General features: G+C 44.7%; 1 protein-coding gene across 6 annotated transcripts in view; it reads right to left on the bottom strand.

Moving 5' to 3' along the window:
- Positions 1-948: 948 nt before the first annotated feature.
- KCTD20 (potassium channel tetramerization domain containing 20) overlaps positions 949-23,336 on the bottom strand; it is a 28,670-nt gene continuing 6,282 nt past the window's right edge. The window contains exons 1-9 of one of the 6 annotated variants that reach the window (XM_086476484.1): positions 18,314-18,361; positions 9,256-9,455; positions 8,509-8,543; positions 8,264-8,406; positions 7,290-7,392; positions 6,636-6,756; positions 5,482-5,679; positions 4,878-4,988; positions 949-4,247 (exon numbers count right to left, since the gene is read on the bottom strand). In XM_086476484.1, the coding sequence (XP_086332610.1) occupies positions 3,955-4,247; positions 4,878-4,988; positions 5,482-5,679; positions 6,636-6,756; positions 7,290-7,392; positions 8,264-8,406; positions 8,509-8,543; positions 9,256-9,455; positions 18,314-18,324 (1,215 nt within the window). In that variant the 5' untranslated portion in view covers positions 18,325-18,361 and the 3' untranslated portion in view covers positions 949-3,954. Of the gene's footprint in view, positions 4,248-4,877; positions 4,989-5,481; positions 5,680-6,635; positions 6,757-7,289; positions 7,393-8,263; positions 8,544-9,255; positions 9,456-18,313; positions 18,362-20,766; positions 20,781-20,850; positions 20,892-22,232; positions 22,255-23,336 lie in introns of those variants that run through there. The other 5 variants (XM_086476485.1, XM_086476483.1, XM_086476486.1 and 2 more) reach the window with 5 other exon arrangements.

Below are 23,336 nucleotides of genomic sequence, written 5' to 3' on the forward strand. Positions count from 1 at the left end.
AAACCGATTTTAGAATCGACTGCTTGGGTAGGAGAATGCAATGGAAACTCCGGGCTGAAGACTGCATTTCCAAAGGATGCACAGCAGGGGTGAAGAAACAAGCCCACTCTTAAAGGTGAAACAGTGCTGGTCTTGAGAAGGAAACCTTTCTGGCAGAATGGGCCTGGCCTCCTGGCAAGGGTGGACAACCCTGGCCTTACTCCTGCCTTGGTGTCTGCATTGTGTAAATGTCACTTTGGTTTACCAACTTCAGGGCAAGTTGGTTTTAATTTTTTCCCCTTTCTATTTTTAAAAGGGATAATAAGCAGTGAGCAAATGGCATTGGAAGCAAAGCGACCAGCCTTCATTTTTTTTCCCCAAGAGTTTGTAACATGCCAAAATCAACTTGCAGTTCGTATTTCATGGTTTCACCCTCGCAACAGCTCCACATGTGAGTACAAGTTCCTGTTGTCACTTCAGTAATTCCACTAAAGTCTACCTTGTTCAAACCCCAACACCTTCATCAAGAAAACCCTAATATATCCAACCCTGAAAATATAAATAAAAAAAAGCCAGACCTGTTCCAAAGCTGTTTTCTTCTCAAGGCAGAAGTAGGTAGAAGCAGAAAGCATCAGGGTGCTAACCACCACCAGCACTCGGCCCTGTTCCAGACGCTGCGTAGTTTGGGGGTTACGCAGCATTGACTCGTACCTGCTTTTGGAACATCCCTGCAGTGAGCTGGTAACCTCTGAGCTCTGCTCAGCACAAAGGGTAGTAACACTTCTGTGCTGCTGCTGTGCAAGGTCCCTGCCACAGCAACCACACTCTGATGTGAAACTACTTCAAAGGTTTTGGGGTCACGAGCCCCACTTGCTGGATGAAGCAAGGAAACCAAACCTTCGAGCGCTCTATTCCCTGCCCGTTCTTCTACTCCACATTTAAAACAATTTTTAAGAGAGCCAAACAAGCCACAGGTAATTTATACTTTAATACAGAAAAGAAACCATACATCTGTAGTTCATACACACCACGGGTAACACTTCAGTACATCTAGAATAAGACAAAACTTGACATTGTAGAAGTAGGTGACCAAGAGAGAAGGAGGAAAAGCAAGTACATGCTTTCTCAATTTGATTTAGTGTTCCAGTGGAACTCATCCTACTAAAAAAAATAAAATAATCTAAAATTCATCTGTAATTACTCAAGAAATCCAATAAACTACAGTGGGCTTTTTGGAGTGGTAAAAACTGCATGGGAGTGCCGGCAGCTGGATACCTCCATCCCACGCTGACGGTCCAGCTGGTTACACAGAGCACCAAGCGGCCCCTACGAGGCAGCCACAGCCTTTACCTCTCAGGCAAGGGCCTGTTGCAGTGAAGTGCCTGCGGTCGCTATTTCTCATAAACTGGCCCGAATCCTTCAGGAGGCTTAGCTAACACTGGGCACACGGACAGACACCGGTGGGATTTGGAGTGGCTGAACGTGGTACTGAGCTGTCAGATCCCACACGGTGCCGTCGAAGTCAGATGCTTGGCATCTGATGTCTTGACACAGCCCTGGAGGGTAGCGCTCAACCACCTCCGCATCTCTGGTCCTTTGAGCAGAACATGTGTAAGCTCCAGTTCCCAGTCAGCTGGTCAAAACCAATAGACATTTACTTAAAGCTTACACTGCTGTAAAAATAAATACACACACACACACAAAAATAATCCCTAGGGCCAAGCTCCATCATCGCCTGGCAGACAGTCTCACCAGTGCCTTTGCTTGACTTGTGGGAACAGCTCGTTACCAAGGCAGGTAATGGGTTTGGTCTGGCCCCTAGCTGGAAGGTTAATGGTCCATATGTCTTCCTTTCTCTGCTACAAAAATAGAAATTCATCTAGAGCAACAACGGAAAGTGATTGCACACCACCTCTGTGCAGATACCGAAGGACACTTCTCTCTACTAATCCAATGACACACAGGGAGGATTTTTTAAAAGTAGTCAGGTGGACCTGGGCAGCCGAACCCCTGGGACTGTCAGGAAGTCCTGAAGAACTTTTGGAAATCTTCCCATAGGCACTTATAAAAAGAAGAAATCTATTTGTTGCACTTAGGAAAGAAGCTAAGAACAGAAACACTGCAAAGAACGGAACCTGTGTCCACACAAATGGGAACTAAATACATCAGCAAGTATATGCCTCGGCAGAGATTTTGTTACTCTTCGCTAAAACGACCCTCATAAACCTTCAGGAAAATTTGTGCTTGATATTGTCACGCTACTTACACGGAAAAAACCCAAACATCCTTATCAGCAAACAGTAACAGCAATCTTCAGTGCTAAGTCTACCACACACTCCGCAAACAGATGGAGAATAATAAAAATGTGCTTGATGATGCCACAAAGGATTAAACCTTGTAGGGGCAGACCGATACCTCTACTTTGCCAAGTACAACCAGGTAACTCAACGCGTGTTACAGGTTTCAACAGCAGCTAATTGCAAGAGCAGAACTGACCTGAACTTCACCATTTTGCAAGGGAGCTCTCTCCCTCTCTTCCTCTCTGGAGCTCTTGCATCAGCACCATGAAGCACTCTGCTTCGGGTACGTAACCCCCCCCCAGCCGTCAGAAACGAGGGCTCGGTAAGGCAGGCCCGCTCCGGTTGCTGTGCAGCTCGGCTGTACTGCCCTCACCCTCTGCTGATCAGGGCTGGGTAAGCAAGCCCACAGGTAACTCCATGCTGCAGGGACAGGACTAGCCAGGCTCTAACAGAACTAACCGAGATAAACCAGCCCGGGGGGTGTCTATACTTAGTGCCACACCTTTGTTGGCCCTGAATCCAAAATGAACAGAGACCACAGACTAGGGTAATACACTCGGAGCAGCAAAGGAGAGTTGTGCCTAGGTACATGTCTGTATCTCTGCTGAAGGCTGGTTTGCTATTGGTATTTCTTACCTTCCTGGCAGCAAACTGGTCCAATCAGGTCCAAATTGGGAAGACAGTAGCTGGCCTTTTAAAGCTGCAACAGTAGAGTGCTCCTTGCAGTCTACAAAAACTTTGACTGGCCAGGGTTGCTGACACCAAGGATTTTACTCAGGTAGTAAACTCTACTGGGAGCTCCTCCACTGGCTTTGTTGTCTTAGCAGGAGGATGGAGGAGACAAATGAAGGTCTTTAGCATGCACAGTCACCTCTAAAAAGCTTTTTACATCTATTAGGCTACTAAACAGATCTACTTTGTTGGTAAAGTATCAACTACAGTCTTGTCTTTTCAGCTTTTTCCTTCAGCATGATCTACTTGTCTTACCGAACTTAACGGACAACATCTCCAAAAACAGTGATTCCATCTTATGGAGAAGTACACGTGGGACATGCCTGTGAATAGGTATATGCCTCCTATTAAACTAGTTCATCCTTCCCTAGAACAGCAGTACAACACGCTGGGTGCAAAGCCAGGTGGCAGTGTAAACAGATTTCTCCACACCCAGGATTTTGCTGTCAATCCTCCACGCTCAGTATTTTGCTGTCACAACTGTGCTACATTTCTGCTGGTTGATGAAAGAGTATCATCTGTCCTGCTTTGATGTTCAGTCCTTTGTAACTGATTATCACAAAAGCAAAGCTAAGCGCCTAATGGTAAAGGAAAGCTTTGTCTTGACAGGCCCAGAATTTCCTCTCTCATGTCAAACAAGACGTTTCCAAATACTTTCGCTCCTCTTTTAGAAGTTTAGGTAAAATATTCAGCACCCACCAATCTGGAAGGCTTTGTAGGAGAAACAAACAGCACAATTTCTTTTTGTTTTTGAGGAGGTGCTGCTTTTGATTGCACAATTAGACTATGGAGTGTGGCTCTATTAACATGCTTGAAATATGACAACGTAGTAAAAGCATGAATGAGGATAAAGCACCTTGCAGGAGTCTGTGTTCCATCACCTGGGATGAAACTATGCTGAGACGTCCCCACATCAAGCGGGACTATCCGCCCTGAGCCGCGACTAATCTGGTAGATCGTTAACAGCCATTTGGGAGAACGGTGCGTTTAGCCTGTCGAGTTCATCTACTTGTGGGGGGTGATGCATTATAACCTCATGGTCCTCGGAAACATCATCGCCCACCGTGACGAGGTTTGTTAGAGATTTGCTCCGGACACACTGGAAATCAACGTGACGGCTTTTGCCTTCTTCCTTTTCCCATGACATCTGGATGAACGGCCGTTGAACATAGTTGTAGATCACTTCTGACCGGCCACCAGGCCTCCTCTTCACCTTCTCTTTACAGGTGGGATATCCTGGAAACACGAGACAGCCAGTCAGTTGCACTACACACCTCTGAACCGCACGAAGAGACAACAGGATCCCAGAAGAACAGCCAGGTAGGAGTGACCAGGGGCTCAGGAGGGACTTACTGGACAAGAGCTCACATTCCACATTTACCATTACTGGCTTGCAAAAGACTGCTCTCTTCTGCCCTGAAAAGAGGGTGCAGCATTGTGTGTAGTCATACAATCAACAGCTGCACAGCGTTAGCCATTCTGTGAGCAAACATAGCTACTGTAAAAATCAGATGGTCTCCCAGGACAGAGCACAAACGTCCTCCGAGCTCCCCAAGGGAATGCTTGGATCAGCAGGCAGAGGAAGCATTCGACTCCTGTTTCCTGTTTACTCAGCCCTAACGAGACAAGGCTTGCTGGTACACGCTACACATCTTCATTTTCCCCTCACTTTTAAGCCTCCTGGCCAATTTCAGTTTAACATGACAGAGGTGAAGGAACATGCCCAGCTTCTACTAGTTTCATAAGAATAAATGCCTAGTAAAACACAGAGCAAACCAGGAGATGCCTGGAGTCTGGTGGATACCAGGCTTTACTGACTATGGAGTCCCCTGTTTTAGAATTTCCTTTGTTGAAGAAATACTTTACCTTCAATCCCGATGCGAATATTTTTCAGGCCCCGTTCCTTTAATACAGCTTTGGCAACATCCCGGTTCTCAATGTACTTGAAGAATCTGTACAGCTTGGAACTGTAAAGGACTTGAGAAACAAACAGGGTGATTAGAATCCACCAGGAGGGACCTCCTCCCTGGTTTTGACACGCTCAGCTGTGGGGGTGCCAAAACCCAGGTCTGGTTTCCAAGAACTACTTTGGGTGTCTGTTGTCATGGCTGGGATTAGCTGCACTTCCTCGGTGGGAGGGCAGTGATGCACATTAAGGTCTGGGCAGAACGGGTGGCGATGGGTGTGTAAAACAAAGCGTATTCACGGCTGAGAGGGAGGCAGCAAACGAAAGGGAAAGATGCAGCGAGTGCTGTCGCTCCCAGGGCAGGTGGTGAGAGCAAAGCTCTCACCAGCCAGGTACCCTGCCTCTAGCAGCGGCCAGGTCAGAAGGAACATACAAAACCGAACTGTGTGCCAGCAGCTCCTCCCGGAGGAAGGCTGCTGTTTGGGCAACGGGTCCTTTCCTTACAGCCCGATGTCCGGGCGTGTGCTGACCACAGAGCCAGGAGCGCCGGTGCAGAGCCCTTACTTTGCGAGTACTCCTCTCCCATTGGAGGTGGATGATCTTCATCCCAGTCCACGGTGTCTTCATCTGTCAACACGACAATGTGGCACTCGCGCTCCCCTTTCCTTGCGCTATCCACCATGATGGGCAGAATCAGCTCCTCCAGGTAGCTGTCAAACTGCTTGTGAGCACCATCATTGGAGAGCTCATGTAACAGAGCACCTGATGAGACACAAATCAGACCGTGAGCTTTTAGGCACAGTATGAAAACATGTCCCAGCTCTGCACTTTCCAGATACATTCACGAACACAGCCCGCGTTCTTCTTTAGGCAAACGCCTCAACATATGTTCAAATGCATCAGCAGCCTCCGGCTCCAGAACTGGCAAAATCAGACGTATGAGACCGCATTTCAAACGGGATGCAAATTACTCTGTAGAACCATGACATCACCAATAAAAAACCACCAAGGGCCAACCAATACAGTGGAACAGTAATAGTCTGAATCATTAATTCGTTATGATACTTAACTTGAATTTCCAGCCACAACCTCTGTCCTTGAAAGCACATTTTCTGCCTTCTCTGTGATCAGAGGACAGGGTAGGAAATTCCACCCACAGCCTGTGCTACGATAGCATATACCCCAACTTAGTATAGTGCCTTTCACACATTTGCCTGGGTTAAACGTACTTTTTTTGCCAGCATACTCACCAAAAAGCTGCTCCCAATCAGATCCCTTCATGACTAGGAACTATCTACTACTTTCCAACTTTGGTATCTTTGGTTCCTGCTCTGCCCATCATCCTTCAGCTTAAATTATTGATGATTTTCTGGTATATTTTAGATAGGAGTTATAACCCTGCTTTTAGTCTTCATTTTGTTTGGCTGTAGCAGCAAGCTCTTCTCAGCCTCTGTTACAAGAGGAGATGTAGAATTTTTACAACTTCAATTTGCTTTTTTGAGCAAGGTGTCCAAATTCTGCAGGATTCAATCACTTCACTTTGGATCGATGCAGCAGAAAAGGAAGCTGTTAAATGCAATGCCTACAGGAGTCCTAGTGGGAGTCGGCACCTTAATTGTGTGCTTTAGTTTTAGCATGGAGAACTGCACTGAACCAGGATCAGAGTGCTCAACACCACGCAGATGATCTCCTAAGAGATTATTTCTCTCCATACTTACTTAAGTCTTGACATTTGATTGTGTTGAAATCAAAGTTTATGCAGAGATAATCACATGTATCTCGAAGGTCTGGAATTGAAATCCCATCAGGGCAGTTAATGATTCCAGTTTTGTAATAATCCTGCAAATAAAAGGACAGGTTTCGGAGATAAATAAGAATATCTTGGACTCTGACCATTTTTATTTAGTTCTTTGTTTTGTTAACCAACATTTGATAGTTAGAGAGGCTATATATAGCTCTGTGAACAGTAAAAACAGCCCTGCTTGTCCGAGAATCTACGTCTCTGCAGATCCTCTTGAGCCTGATAAATGCTGAGCTCCAGTTACAACTTTTCCCATGGCACAGGGTTTCATAACATCTCATAAGCAATATGCATTTACATGCAACCACAAGGTCAGGAACTACAACAGCACAACGCAAGAAAGGTAAAAGTCAACATAAGCAAATATCTGAAAGGTTGACTCATACCAAAATCTATTTTTTTTTTTTAAAAAAAAAAATCACAATGCAAAACAGTAATAAAAGAATATGTCCCAGGGGGTGTGCAGCTGCCTGGGAGATGGCTCAGTTTTACACATGTGACAAACAGATTGGTTTTGTGTTGGGTTTTTGTTTTTTCTTCTTTTTTCCCCAATCTGCAAACATCTCCTTACCAGCACAGTCCGGAACACAGCTGAGCTAATTCCTTCTGCGATCTCATATTCTCCCTTTTCATTTGGCCTGGTGAAATTATACTCTCTTCCTGGTCCGAACATTCTGAACAGACAAAAATCTACGTAAGTGCACAAGTATATTTAAATGCATTCATTCTGGAGACCAATAGGTGCATTGAGGTTAAACAAAAGCAGCAGTGACACATATATACATAAACTTGAAACCTATACTCAAATCTCTTACACAGTAAATAAGCACAAGAGCTGTCTCAGCCAAGTCCTACAGCGACTCCATCTATCACTACAGCTACTGCGTCGTATGGAACAAGCCACAGCTCAAAGGAACAGATCATTCGACCCTGGCAATAAAGCCCTTTCATCAAGGCTGTGCCAAACAACCACCACGTGCCTTTTGACCCCTGGTTTTACACAACGACCTGTGCGAGGGGCAGTGACCCAACAGAACCCGTCTCCCTTTGGTCAGAGGGTGAAAGTGCTGACATCATAGCAAACGAGTGCTTCTTGTCGCATCAATCGGCTCCAACCTTTAAGACATGTTACAGGGAGCTGAGTAACTTCTCTTGTGGGAGGGTATCGCAAGACAACAGCAGATGGGGGATGGAGCATTATCATTTTCCACACTTTGGAAGGGAATTTTTTAGCTGTGAGCAGATATACCGCTTACAAACCAGGCGAACGCTTGGAGAGAAGACAAAAGCAGACCATGTCTAGCTAAAAGTGCACATTGTTTGAAGGAAGTGAACTGAAGGGAGAATGTTATCTAGGGAACTACCAACTCTCTCTACATCTGGTCTTGTCTTCAAAGCCTCACTCACAGCCAAGTTCCAAATGAGGTCAACCTTGCTTCGCTTGTGCGTATAGATGAGATCGCAAAACAAACATCTGGGGTTTGTTCCATTTTAGCAAACATTTGACCCCCCTGAGGTATCTTGAAAATAGTGGAAATCACCCACCTTCCCAGCATAGTATCAGGGTGAGCAGTGAAAATCTGTGGATTCACTGCAAAGCGAGTGCCATCTACCACAAGCGTCACTTTCTCTGGAGCCACTGTTTGTGAATTGTTGCTTGAAGACAAAGCACAGCATCCATGGCGTTCCTGGGTATTAAAATACTCTGACTGTCTCTTATTTCCATCTTGGAAATGACAGTTATGCGTGTCTTCAGGAGCAGACAACATGCTACTGATCTGGGGACTTACTGGACAAGCAGTGTGTTGGCATTCAGAATCTAAACCTGAGACAGACAAATGAATATTGCACGGGTGAGATATAATTTATTGAAAAACATCATTTCATAGTAACACTTCCTACTGTAATGAGAAAACCGAGTCATACAGTAACAAAGGATGTCAACACAGATAACTGTCAGGGTAACATTATAACATTATAAAACCAGACTGCCTTTTCAAATTGAGCCAGCAGTTGGATTTCGGATGAAAACTGTCCTGATGAACCATGATGCTTAATACTCCTTGTTAAAGCAAGATGGATTCAGTACGTAAAGAGCAGGAGCACAGGAATTAAACAAGGCCAGAATCAGAGACACAGATGCCACGTACTGGTACCTGCTCTCACAGGGAAGCTGAGCAGAAGCCCGCACCAGCGGCGGTTTAAGCCAGCAGTGCCTGATGCGCGGTGCATGGTGGGGACACAGCTCATCAGGACTGCCCAGCTACTTTCAGGTACTCTGCCCAGGGACAAACTCAGGGAGAGCTGCAAGTTGGCTGGCCAGGGCATACCCATGTGATGATCTTGCCCAGAAAGCAAGACCATGGCCTGTTGCCCTTTAGATCACCAGCCTGGCAAAGGCAGGGTTTATACTCCCCAGTGCAAACTGCATTGGGATATCGGCATTTTTCCAACACATAACAATCCCCCCTCCTTCCACCAAAGTCCCTTAAAATTTTCCCTTAAAGATTACTATAAAGTGAAGACATTATCCTCACCCTCAGTCCTGGGAACTGCAGCAGGGCTGTGACCTCCTAGCACCACATTACTTTCTTCTGACTCAGGGACTGCTACAGTTACGTTTTCCACAGAGCAACTGGACTCCAGATTTCTTGACCAGTCTGTCCCACCAGCACAGTTAACATTCATGCTGGGCCTCCGTGACGTGAGGAGTTGGTTGCGTTTCCTAAGAGAAGAGCTAGGAGAAAAAAAAAGATTGTTTTGAAAGAAACTCTCAAGCAATGAAAGTCAAATCTGCAAAGTCCCTCGGGCTCAAAAGATGTTCCTTCAGATCCTTTGCTGTGTTTCAGAGAGGCTTATGATGCTAGTTATGCCCCTACACTTACCTAGGAAGAGGAAAAAAAAAAAAGGAACCAGGGGCCTATTTGATCTATAAACCTTTGCTTTTTAAAAAGCAAGTCTAAAGCCACTGATGTCTTTAGATCACACGTGTGTTCCTGCAAATACCTTCCTCGCAATTGCCTGACCTCCAGACCACGAGAGCCCTTTAGAAATGTTTACCCAGCTCTCGATTCCTAGCACTGGCAAAATGAGCTCTGCAACATGGCTACAGCCATATAACACTTTCCCAGTTAGCAGCTCAGGCATCGCCTCTCAACCACTCTGAGGTTGGACTAGGAGGTTCCTTGCTCCCAACCACTGCTTTTTTTTGGTCTTCCGTTGTCTTGATTTACCACCCTCCCGCCATATAGTGCTCACCCCAGTATTTAACCCAACATAATCCAACAAGAAATCCTCATATCACGCAGAGCAGCCGTGACTGCAGCAGCCTCACGTCCATCGTACCCTGGCTCAGCCCGACACACACGATGCTTTAACCAATGCCACTCAAACCTTAAACGTTCTTTCAGCAGATGCACAGAGACATCGTCCGTTTTCGCTGTTTGGCCACTGAACTCTCAAGTGAAACTCTTCCCTGTCCCTGCCTTTAAGACCCACTTCACTCCTTTGTATCTCCTAACAGATCTGTCTTGCTCTTTCCCTCAATCTCTTTGGCATTTACTTCATCCCACTATTGCCTTGGACAAGAAACAGCTCTCCTTTCTTGGCTTGAAGTGTTTTCCTTTCACACTCTCAACCATAAAACGCCAATTTCCTCATTAATGAATTTTCCCAATTTCCTCCCTGCAGAACAATTGTCCTGTGTCTTTTTCTTGGCTGAACTAAGACTCCAGGGCCTGCGGGTGCCATCTCTAAAGCATGGCAGAACACTGACGTGGTTAGATACAAACCAGATAAAAATACAGCACTAATAAACCAACAAAATGCCAAATAAGAGTTGGCGAGTTTTCTGGTCAGGGCCTGCTGAGGATGAAGGCCTTAATGAGCAGTTCAGCGGTGGGTTTCAAGCCCATTGTTACTGGCAGTCAGCATAAGCATTTCATTCTTAATTAGAAATTTAAAAAAAGAGTAACAATTCCTTCCTCTTGTTCCGTAAAACCAATACCAAGTTGCCAGCACTATTATATCTGTGTATTTTTAGAAAATCTGTTGCTTACGCATCATGTGATATTCATCAGAAGGAAGATTTCTGGCAACAGCAAAGCCATGTGAAGAAGTACTGTATTCTTTCTTTTTTTAAAGCTCTGGCTGGCTGGTAGGAACAGCAACACGAGGAGCCAACGAGGGTCATCTTAGTTCCAGCAAACTTAACAGCGCACAGTGCATCACTATCCACATCTCCTCTCACCAAATACCCAGCATCGGCTCAGAAAACTCCCTCTCCCGACACGTTCCAGACTGCTTTCTTGGACACACTGCACTGGTTGCCTGGACCCTCAAGACCCCCTCACCAGTCCCACCAGAAACCCAACAGTCCCCGGGAATGCTGCCTTGCATTTGGTCACACATGAACAAACCCATCCTCTTTTGCCTTTTGAGCAAAGGGCACCACAACCCCCCTGTGAATAAACCTGGGCAATCTTTTACCCTCTTCTCTCGTGTGTCAGGCCAGCAAAGAGGTAGTAAGAAAGGCCAGCGGGCTGCTCTTGGGCCATGGGCGCGTGGAGTCCTCTATATCCACACAGAACATATCAACACAGAATCACAGGATGGTTTGGGTGGGAAGGGACCTTAAAGACCATCCAGTTCCAACCCCCTGCCATGGGCAGGGACACCTCCCACCAGACCAAGTTGCTCCAAGCCCCATCCAGCCTGGCCTTGAGCACTTCAGGGATGGGGGAGCCACAGCTTCTCTGGGTAAACGTACCGATTGCATGTGCCTTCCACAAACTGCCCCACTCATGCAATTGCAGGACAAACCTACTGTCCCAGGAATGATCTATATAAATGAGTAAACATACAGAATATGCAGAAAACACTGTTCAAAGTAAACCCAAACATGCAAATGCACATACTTCACAACACCCTGGAAAATAATAAAAAAACCACCCCCCAAAAGCCTTTAAATCAATTCCAGAATTGACAGTTTCAAATGTAGCAACCATTCCCCTATTTCATACAGTCTATTGTAATTATTGTGAGAAAACGGAGTTTTCCAGGCTGTAAATGTTAAACTATTTATACAACTAATATTGTGGTTTCAAACCATCACTGAATTCCAAACATTATAATTATGCGACACTTTCTGGCCAAAATGCTTTAAAATTTGGTGACTGCACAGAAAGTCACAACATATTTTTAAAACTGCAGTTTGATTTACTTAGGCAGAAGTGTCTTGAGATGGGGAAAAAAATATCCTTGTCGAGTGGATCATAATCATCTTAGGAAAGCCCTTAAGAGGAGTTGTTCTTGAGACCGGCTAGCTGTCGAGAGGAACACAAACAACGTACTGGGTTGTGTCTCAGGAACTCTCTCCCCCCCCAGTTTTTCTGTATTGAAACAAGCTCCCTGGTAAAACTGACACACTCACTTGGGAACAAAATTTGCTCTGTGAGCTGACATGAAATCTATTAAGAAAACTTGATAAGCATAACATTTACTTAGGCCTCCTTCTTTCAAGAGTGCTCCAATGCTGCAGTTCTGCCAATAAGCTCCCCTTGCACTGTCTGAACAATCTCTTGATTATTTAATACATTACTTAACAGAGAGGAGAATTTAGGCAGGGAGTCAGGTCAATAAGCAGTTTATATCCAGGCAAACAGCAGCTTTATCAAGGCACACTCACATTCCATAACTTCACAAGAGGCCTGCCTTATAAGCCCTATTTGAGTGATGTCACATAGCGTGAAACACCTACGGACTGAATTTTCACAACAATCCAACTGGGCTTGATGAATGTTGCCAATCTTTGTTCATCACCTTAAGCTTCAAATTAAATGCACACACGGTGCAAGAGATCCTGCAGGCCATTCAGCAGAGTCCTCTACCACAGTATCTCAGAAACTACTTACAGAACTATCAACAGATATGTAGGAACTGCAATACATGAACTTTACCTGATCATTTCCCCCCCTTTTTCTGCCTAATCTGCATAGCAGGATTTTTAGGGAAAAAAGCCCCAGCTGATTGACAAATTCCTCCTCATTCTTTAAGTTTAGCACCAGTGAAAGGTGCTAAAAACTGCAGTGACAGAACGATTCTGAAAGAGATGCTCTTCGCAATCGTGGTGGCTCTTACAAGCGTCAGATCTGACTTTCCTCATTAAATCTACGGGAAGCCAAATGTTCAGCCCTGCTGACAACCTGACTTGGGCCAGGCTAATGAATGGCATTTTCCTGTCTTCTGTCCCCTCTCGACATGCCCAAATCCTACCTATTATGTGTCAGCAGAATTGAGGTAATGAGTAAGGATTCCTTTAGCACTTCTGGCTGGTACAACAACATCCAAACTAGTCATTTAACATGACAAATATATTGCAATCACGCACACAACCCAGTGGGGAAACTAGTACATAAAGACTTCAGAAGGCCATACTCAAGGCTTACAAATGTCTTGGTTTCCTTTCATGCCCAGGATCAAGGTGAACTACCCGTGGTGAGAAGGAATACTTATAAATAATAATTAGCACTATTCATCTTCAAAGCTTTTTACAAATATTAACTGCTCATTGCTCCTATGAGCCCTGGGAAGCACTGCAGGGAAGTCTTTTATGAAAGAAAACAGGGACACAGAAAGAGAGACATAATCTTCAGGACCAGCCAGAGTATCAGGCCCACTAACTAACTAACTAAGTGTTACACTGACTTTTAGCACGTTCACTATTCAGGCTCCTGGCCACACACCAGCAATTACCCTGTGGTCAGCAGGACACATACTAGCACGTTACCATCTTCTTCTGAGGGCTGTTTTCACGCACGTTTCTACCTTCTGGTAAGCATAAATTGGCTGGTATCACAGAACTGATCACGAGCAGTAAATGAGCACCCTGACTTTTTAGCTCACTTCTCAGAAACTTGTTTGCATGCTCAGATCCTGAAGGACCAGGCAGGGACTACTCTGCAGAAGAGCTGAAGACTCATGGCTTGTGGACAGCTGGATTTTGGGAGCTGGGAACTCATGAATATCAAAAGCCCAGTGTCACATTCAGCACTAAAGATGAGAGAAAGAGCTCCTAAATAGGCTGTGGTTGTTTTTTTTTTTTTTTTTTAAAGGAAACCACTATCACAGTCAGAAATCAAAATTCACATCTGCCTTGGGCCGTTGGTTTTGCCTAACTTGGAGCACGCAGGCCCCCCCTCCCTCCACAACATGCCAATGTTAAGAATGAACCCTGCAACTGAACAAGCCTCTCTGTTCTCCAGCCCACGTGCTGATGGTCACGGTGAAGTCATCTTTATTTGAACTTGTTTAGAGCCAACATTTTTGTTGAGAGAAAAATATGGAAATTATATTTAAATTCTTTTTTAAACACAAACCAAAGACAGAGTTTTATTTAGCAATGCATCTTTGGCACAAACAATTCACACCACAAATCTTCTGCCCAGATAAAGAGGCTCATCCTTGTTCTATGTAATTCTTAAGAAAGAAGGAGCTGTACTGGAATGTGAAGGAGTTGGGACGATCTTCAGCACATTATCCTTCCCCACCCTGACGAATCTGAGGCACAGCCAAACCCACTTCCCAAGGTACACAGTTCTCGCCCAGCTACTGGAAGGAGCTGAACGGCTCAGCTTGTACAGACCAACACAAACTGCGCCCGCGTGGTGTGTGCAGAGAAACTCACATACAGCAACACATCCAGCAGAGAAAACCCATTTAGATGCAGGACATTTTATTAAGCAAACGATAACAAAAGCATCAGAACAGACTTGCTGGTTTCTAACTTTGTCTTGTATTACTTGTTCCTTATCCTTACCCGTGGGATTTTTTTTTTTTTTAAAGTGCCATTATAAAATATTTTAGGTATCAAGTTTGTAGAACTTCACAGAAACTTCAAAGAAAAATCATGAAAAGCTGAGCTGTCAAAATCCATTGAAGAGTAAAGCCCTTTACTGTAACATCTGACAGCTTATGCACTGCCTCACTGTCATCGGGCATGACAAGAAGGAAGTTGTAAGAGAGTAAAAATAGAAGTGAGTAACCTTACTTCACCGCTCGGTTTGCGAACGGTGATGAACGACCAGCACATTGAGCGAGTGAATCGGATGGTGAGCAACCTTCCACTCTTCCTAAACCACAGCGTAACCACGATGACTTAAATAAAACTCCAAACAACTCATTTTTAAGGTGACAACACTCCTTTTGATCGACAAAAACATTCCCATGTACAATCATTCTCAGAAATATGCACAAGCAGGAAACACGCATACGCAGGGTGTGCCTGACCTAATTCTGCAGTCTGCTACTTCAGAACGTGATGTGTTTTTAATATAATTGCACGCCTTTCACAAAGGTTTACCCTTGCTTTTATTTCTTAAAAGATATCCTTGGAACATGCCAAAAAGTTTCTCTAAACAGAAAAGCAGAAAAACAAATTAGCAATGATTGACTTCCTCTGGAGAGAAAAAGAGAAATCTCAGGGGCTGAAGATAAACAACGAGAAGGACGAGCGAATCGGCCCAGGGTACATCTGACCCACCACAGGGAGTGCAGCGCAGAGACATCCAAGCCAGGAGACAGCCGCTGGCTTCGCTGTGCCGTACGCAACGTGCAGGTTTGCCAGCTGGAGGCCCGATGCGGTCCAGCTGTATCAGTCCGAGTTAGCAATCCTGGCCTCTCTCGTGTACTACTCGTCACTCACGTTCATCTCCTCTCAGCTGGTCTGCTCTTGTGCCCTCTACACAATTTTGGAATTTAAGTAAAAAAGCAGTGATCAATCTTGCTATGAAAAAAATATCATAATGGCAAGTAGGCAGCAATCCAACTTTCTAATTTTCATTAGAACTATTTGCTGTTGATCATCAGATGTGTACTTCCCCAGAGAGAGGGAGGAAGAGGAAAAAAACCACACCACACACTGCTTGTCAGCTCAGTTCAGTGACAACAAAAATTCCCCAGTCGCAGGGAAGCATTCCAGAGGGCTGTGCAGAATGAGAGCAATCCAACCGTTAGAAAGGCAGGCAAAAAGTAAAACTTTCTGCTCTATTAAAGATTGAGGATGGATCTGGGGTTTCATTCTGTAAAACTGAAGGAAACCCACTGAAAACAGCAGGCTTGAATTTGCACGAAGGAGACGGGAGTCAAGCCCTACGAATTTTGGCCCCAGCTTCTGTTCAATCCCACACCCGTAACTTGGGAGTCCCTGAAGATTTGGAAAAATAAAACGGAGGAGGCATGGAAAGGAACCAGCATAGAAGGGCACTGGAGAAAAACTTGCCAGGCTGTGCCTGCTCTTAAGTCTCAACAGAGCCTCCTGTCTTATGCTCCGCTTCGTTCCCTTTTGCCTTCCCAGTAAGAGGGACACACAGCACCATTAGGAGATCAGAAGAGACAAAGTACAAAACCTGCCTATTAAAACACATCTTCAGTTTAAATTGTGTACAGCTTCTCTAGAGTTTAAAATGCAAGAAGCTGCCTTTCCTTTTACAAGCTGCTTGGAGTAAACATAAGCCTATCGATTCTTTATCTACTCAAAAATAAAAGCAAGTGACGGGCCCACATTTATTTATTTATTTCTACATGATTTTTCCAGCTGTCAAGCACAAATGTGGTTCCTCATTTACTATTTCTCTTCGAAGCATAAGACTTGTCTTTTTATCCTCTTGCAGAAGGTGAGGGGCCACACATGAAGTCTCACACACACAGGGAAGCTGGTGTCACCAGGCTGCCCTGGGCACCTGCACCTTCCAGCATAGGAGTCTGAGCCCCAGGCACTGCCCTGTGAGGCTGAATCAACCAAGGGACACTCAAGGCAACGTGAGACTTCGCAGGTCTGAGGTTGGCCACTCGCTGGCACCTGTAGATACACCTGTACCACAGGAGTACAACATAAAAGTGCATTTGCCCAGGTTGCATCAGAGAGAAAATCTACCTGGAGCCTTTAACATGCTTTTCTCAGAGCTGCTAACGATCCTTGCTTCATTTTCTGCTATGGACAAACACAACCAGACAATAAACCACTGATTTATAGGTTGAACTAGCACAGGCACGTTACAAAAGGCTTTTTCTCTTGTTATGAAATACCTCTATCAATATACAGAGGAATCATTTTGCATCTGGCTTCAAAATATAGATGGAAAATAATGTCCAGCAGGACTGATGCAATGCAGGACAGCCTTCAAATTCTGGCAAGAGACAGCAAGAAGGCTGATGAAATGCTTGATTGTTTTCTCCTATTCTGTGCATAGTGCTTCAGTGTTAGCAACGTTTACAGACTTACTCATTTACTTGCCTTTTCACAAAAATCCACTGTTTCTACAAATGCAATTCAAAACTACAGTCTGCAATATGGTTTTGATAGTTTAACACTGCACATCCACACTTTGATTTAAGACCCACGGTTCACCAGGTCCTCCCGTAACTGCCAGCGCCCGGTTTACACGCTGAAAGCTCGTGTCGCTGCTGATGGGACGGACCCACATCAGCGCCCCGCACCGACTGCGCCATTTCTTCTGCCAACCTGTAACCACCGGGACTAAAACATGCAGAAAACCCATTGAGATTTATTAACTTGAAGTAACCTATTATAAACCTTTCCAAAATAGGAAAGTTATACTGTGGCAGCCTCATCAACTGGAGCAGATGAAGGGCATCCCATAATGTTCTACCACTGGGTGTCTCAGAAGGGAATACAATTTCTCAAGAAGGCAACAGGTTAAGACTTTGCTCGGCCTATTTCCACCCCATGAGGCTCAAAGGTACTAGTGTTAAGGAGCACAACCGAGCAACCTATAAAGGCTATTTCCACTATTCACACTATTGGGTTTAAGACCATTATCTGAATAATTCTTATATTTGATCCTCTAAAGAGCTTCTTAACACTATAGTACTGGGAGCTGTGCTACCGCTATCTGACTAAATTCAGCCAGCAATTTAAATAAAGCCGGCCATGCCAACATAGAATACCTATCTCCTTTCTAGGCAGGCTGGAGTGTGCAGATCTGACCAAGGTAAGGGGAAAAACCCTGCTGAAAGATGAGCTGTTGCAAATATAAGCAGGATCTCCTTCTCTAGATACTGAGCTAATTGTCTTAAGCCAGGCGACACCTATGAGTTACACTTTGTCTCCACCTGTGTTAGATGAAGCTACAACTACTTATGTAAAAATCTTCAACAGCAGCAATAGCAGACAGATAATAAGAGTTTTGCCCTGTGTTCTCTGTTCCACCATTTTATGCAAAACTATTTGTAAAGCTTTTAGAAAAAAAAAAAACCCAACATGTTTCAACAAAGCATAAAAGCAAGACCTACCTTATCCCTTTAGATTTTAAAATGCGATTTTCTTTCTCAATTTTTCTTCTTGGGCAGTTAAACCTAACTCGGTTTCAAATTCACACCATTTCAATTCCAACATCTACACTACAAGAAGCCAAGCACAAGGACAACAGTATTTCTGGGAAAGCTCTAACCCCAAGTCTGATATACCTGCAGCAATCAGAACTTCTGAACAGAAATAATCACCCGCGTTTCCTACTGTAACTCCGGAGCAAACCCTCTGCCAAGCACCCCCTCTCCACACCACAGCTCCTTACTTACTGGCGGCTCATATGTTCTCAGTCCTACCAGCACCAATATCCTGAAATCCTTCTTTAATAGAGGGAAGCACCAAGTCACAGCAAAGCTTCAGAGTTTAAACTGTTTCTGCAGCAATGGTCACTCCCCCAAAGCCCAGATGTCTGATTCATGTAAATATTTCAGTTTAAAAGTCCCCATCCCCCCCAGCCGATTCAGGAAAAGTTTGAATATAAAAATCTGTATTGTAACAAATAGCGCTATTTTAAGCCTCCTCTTTTCAGTAAAAGCCCCCCCCCCAACCTCTCTGTCCCCAGATTCCTGGTGCAGCTTGTTTTTGCAGGAATCGCTGGCAGAAAAGGCACACTTTTATTAAGCCCTTGATGCCAAATACACTCCTGCCACACATCCCTTACGCAGGCAGAGAGGAATTAACTATCAGAATTTCTGAACAGGTACATGACCCTATGCATACAGATTCCCAAATCCAGAAGACCTTGGACTTGGGTCCAAACAGATTTCCAGTAACCGAGGATAGAGTGAGTTATTTTGATACGTCAGTGCCCCTGAGATGCACTGCTAATGAGCCCCAATAAAGAGTACTGCCTTCTCCCAGTGCTCGGGTGCCTCTGCACAGCACTGCAGAGGCATTACTCATCTATGTCACCTGGAAATGTTACCCTCTATCAGTTCAAATACCAAATCAATCTATTCTGTGGTTCTTAATGCTCTCCCCTAAGACACATGTGGATTGCTCAGAGACTGCTGCAAACACAAGTTCACAGAACAACAGAATATATCACTTATCATCTATAATATATAACTCATAATGCAAATAGAACCTGAAGAAGTAGGAAACTAATTTCATCCTGACTCATACCAGTGATGAGGCACAGGTATGTACTGACAAGTTTTAAAGTCTGAATAGCACATAGCCCCGGAATAGGTTAATGCCTCAAGAGGTATCTTTCTTAGAACCAAGCGAAACAATCCAACATAATAAAAACAAGTTGCCACTAATTTACTAACTCACATGTGTACTGTACATATGGACAATGTATTGCAACCACTTGTTACTGCCTTTGGTTTGGGGGCGAGCTTTTAATTCTTTAACGCCCAGTTATTTAGTCTGTCCAGACAGGTGCAATAAAGCATTTGTAGCCTGTTCAAGAGGTTGGGGGGAATGTAAAAAAAAAAAAAAAAAAAAAAAAAAAAAAAGAGCAACAGCCTCTAATCACTAAAGCATATTGTCCCACACAGGGTGAGGCAGGTTGCCATCATTCAGGAGTATGAAAATCCACACAGAGCACACGATGCTTGAGAGCAAGGCAGCTTGTTGACTTTCAAAGCGTGCAGTAGAGCATTCACCCCCAAAGTCACCAAGGAGGAGACAACAGGGTACAAATTCACACTTCAGCTCATGCTTGCAGGGCTGAACACACCACAAACCCCTCCTGTCTCCTGCACCACACTGGCCCAGGAGCTGCAGACAGTGTTCGACGCCCAGTACTCGGGGCTGTTGCCGCCACCACCTGCGATTCTGGCCTGCAACGCAGGGTCCCAACACCAACACCAGCCTGCAGCACCATAAAGGCTCAAATACCCCCTTTGCTTTTAGCACAGCAACTGTCCAGCGTGAATCCTCTTGAGATGAGGGTCGGTGTATTAATCAGCGTATTTTGAAATATACAACAGTTTTAATATGAGTGGATTATTTTTAATGCAGAGTATCAGCAGAGAGAATATTCAGACCAAACCAAAATTCCTCACTTACTGAGCTTTTAGTATCCTACACAAAGCGAGCTGATGTTTCGCCCATAGCAAAAAGCACCTACTTGCTTTGACTCTTATTTTAGAAAGGCTACAAGCAGCTTAAAACTCCACCTTCCTTCTCTGGAAGGGATCCCAACAAGTAACTGCTCACTCATTCCCAGCTCATCTGCTACAACTCCAACTGCCATTCATTTTTAACCAATTACACAGCAGCAGCTTGAAAAACTAACAATAGATGGCAGATTTTTGAAAGTTGAATGCAGTTACAGTAGCTATTCACCAAAGAGATTTCAGAATAATAGCGCATACAGCATCAAAAAACCCCCAAACCAACCCAAAGCAGGGATACTGCATACTGTTTAATGATACGCAATTAAATTTGGAAGTAAATACGCCAGTCTTGAAAGAGCGGTTCATCTGTACTACAGTCGGGAGGAGCTCAGCGCTTACTGCTGTCCCTGAATAAGCTCTGATCTACCTGTACACCCCTGCCTCTGTTCCAGGGCCTGAAGGGGAGCTGTACGAGGGGGACCGGAATGGGCAGAGGGCACAGCTCAGCAAGCCAGCCCCTCTACCCGCAGCACAGGCCCTGGCGCTCTCTGGGCACTGAGCAAAGCTCCAGCAGCAGTTTGTGCCCAGCGCGGAAGAGCAGAATCGGGCTTGGCAAAACTCAAGTGTCATAACCCCGTACAGGAGACCTTTACCTAACTTTGGTACGAGACAGGCTGGCGTGGGACCCCTGCCAGGGTAGTTATCCGGCATCCTCACGAGGCATTGCCGTATCTCACCACAACAGGCGTCAGGGCAAGTCATGGGAAGCCCGTTCAGATGAAGCCACGGAAACTACAGCTGTACTGTCCGGCCGAAGGGCTGAGACACCCCTCAGGGGCAGAGGCACAAAGTGAAGACTATCCCCACTGTCTGTAGAAATAAGGAATTCTCCGAATCAAGTGGTTTAATTCACATGAAGATACAGACAATGACGAAAAGCAAAACAAACATAAAGCCTACCATTTAGAGGGCAGCCTCATTAGTAAACTCGGCAAGCAATACCAGAGTAATCCGAAACCAAAATAAACAGAAGAGTTTTATTTAGCACAATTGCAGCTCTTCAGGAAAACACATCTTGATTTATTTGTAGGGAGGCAAGCGGGGGCTAAAATTTCAGCTAGGTAAAGCCAACCACTACCACTCTGTCAACTCACGTCAGCAGAGAACTTCCTACCTTATTTTCAAGAACTGAAAAACATCTTGCTCAAGATTTCAAAATAACTTAGGTTTACGATGGTACATTGGCAAGACACCTCTTGCTTTGTTTACATGTCTGGATAAATATTTTACATGTCAAGCATAGTTATAACACTTTCTAAGAATACTGCATTACATTCTTTCTTGTGTGACTAATAATTCTTTCACAAAAATATTTGGCTAGTGTCACGTTTCAGCAAAATTAGCCAGGAACTGTAGCCATATTTTGTGGAAGTTTAAAAAAGGGAAAATACCACTAAAAAAAAAAAATATACAAAACTGAAAAAGCAGAGACTCAACACACATAATGAGGTGTCCATGCGGAGGAAAGGTGCCCATTTGGGCACTGAATAAGGTCACTCTTGAAAGTGGAAAGTTCCAAAATGGAAATGTATTCCAGAACAGTCCACTCCAGCTCATCTTTAATTCGACAAGCAAGCAACCCATCAATATTCTACCCAAAACTGCAGCTGGTTTCGTGAGTGTTTATCTCAAAGACAACATGCAAAAGAAAGGCTAGGTTTTTTAAAAAATTATTTATTTCAAGGAAACAGTCTTCAAAGGCTGTCCTTGGGAAGAATATTCAACTCCTCTGCTGAATAATTCCAAGAGAGTCACAAATAAATTAGCATATTCCAGTAGTAGAGCTTATGCATGATTTTAATAAATCCTTCACAAGAAGATAGGTCTTACTGCGAAGCCTGCTAATTAAAGGGTCTATTAATGCACAAAGAAGCTCTCTAACCCTGGGATTTCAACTCAATCCCAATCAGATGTGACCAAACGGTGACATTTTAGACCTCTTAATTTGGACTGCATGAAATGAGTTTGCTGTTTTCAATATGGCAGTCAACTAGAAAAGGCACAAGAAACCACTGTCACTAAATAAACCTCTTGGTGGTAAACCTGGACCAAAACTCACATGGACAGAAGCCTCAGATCAACACCAGCAGGTAAACGCTTCTTCCAGCCTCATCTGCGGGACACCACGAGGGTGCTGGTACACTCATTGTCAGGGCTCCCAGCTGCTCCGGGGATAAGTAAAGCCTTTAAGTCTCACGGCTGTCAATCTGGCCTGAGTTCACAGGGAGGTTTTGTTTTGAATTCTTATTTTTAATTCAGCTGTGACAGTCTCCTAATTAAAGACAGCACTAAGTGTCTGCAAGACACAGGGTGAGAGACTGGAGAAGAGTCTTTTCTGCATTAATAACAGTTTCATCTTTCAGAAATGCAGTAATTCCTCTCTACAAGAGGTGAAATGACATTTCCTGTAGTTGTCCACAACACCTTTAAAATGGTCTTGGAATGACTTAAGAGCACACAGTGAAGACTGATACCGATGCGACAGCATATTAACCAATTTTCTGAGAACAACTGAGTTTCAAAAACAGCTTTTAAAAGGAGGGACTCACCGCACGATCTTGGCAAAGAACATTTTGTAATAGGGACATTTGACAGACAGGGTACCTTTTAAATATAGCACAGCCCTAATGCACCGAGCTCTCCACAGCTTCATAATTACCAGTAAACACAAATCCAGTTTCCTCCTTGCTCAGCCAGCACTAGGTAACAGCCATAATTAGACTGGTTTCACTTCAGTATCTTAGGTAGCACATTCAAAGCTAACCATCTCAAACCCAGCTGTTTATCACTGCTCCTCAAGCCCGACAGCAAAACTGCACGTAAACGCATTTCCTCGCTATCAGACACGTTCATTCGGGTCTTCCTGAGAAAGCCCCATCGCAAGCATGGGGGGAGCACAGTCTCCAGCAGGCCGGGAGCGGTGACGCAGAGCTGAGTCACAACCACCTTTCCACGCTGCTCACCAGCGGCCAGCACAGCACGTCTGCCCACAGCCTCACCGGTACGCTTGAAAACGAACAGGTTGCTGCAGCGAGGGGGGCAGACACAGGCTCGGGCCCCGTTCCAGGAGCTGAAATGGGGGACCGTTCTGGGAGGTGACAACGAGAAAGCTCCTCTCCCACTTGCTGCTCACACATGCCCAAGAAATGCGCGCGATCAATGT

This window comes from Leptosomus discolor, chromosome 21 (genome assembly GCF_034619465.1).
Source record: "Leptosomus discolor isolate bLepDis1 chromosome 21, bLepDis1.hap2, whole genome shotgun sequence".
Classification (NCBI taxonomy): Eukaryota; Metazoa; Chordata; class Aves; order Leptosomiformes; family Leptosomidae; genus Leptosomus; species Leptosomus discolor.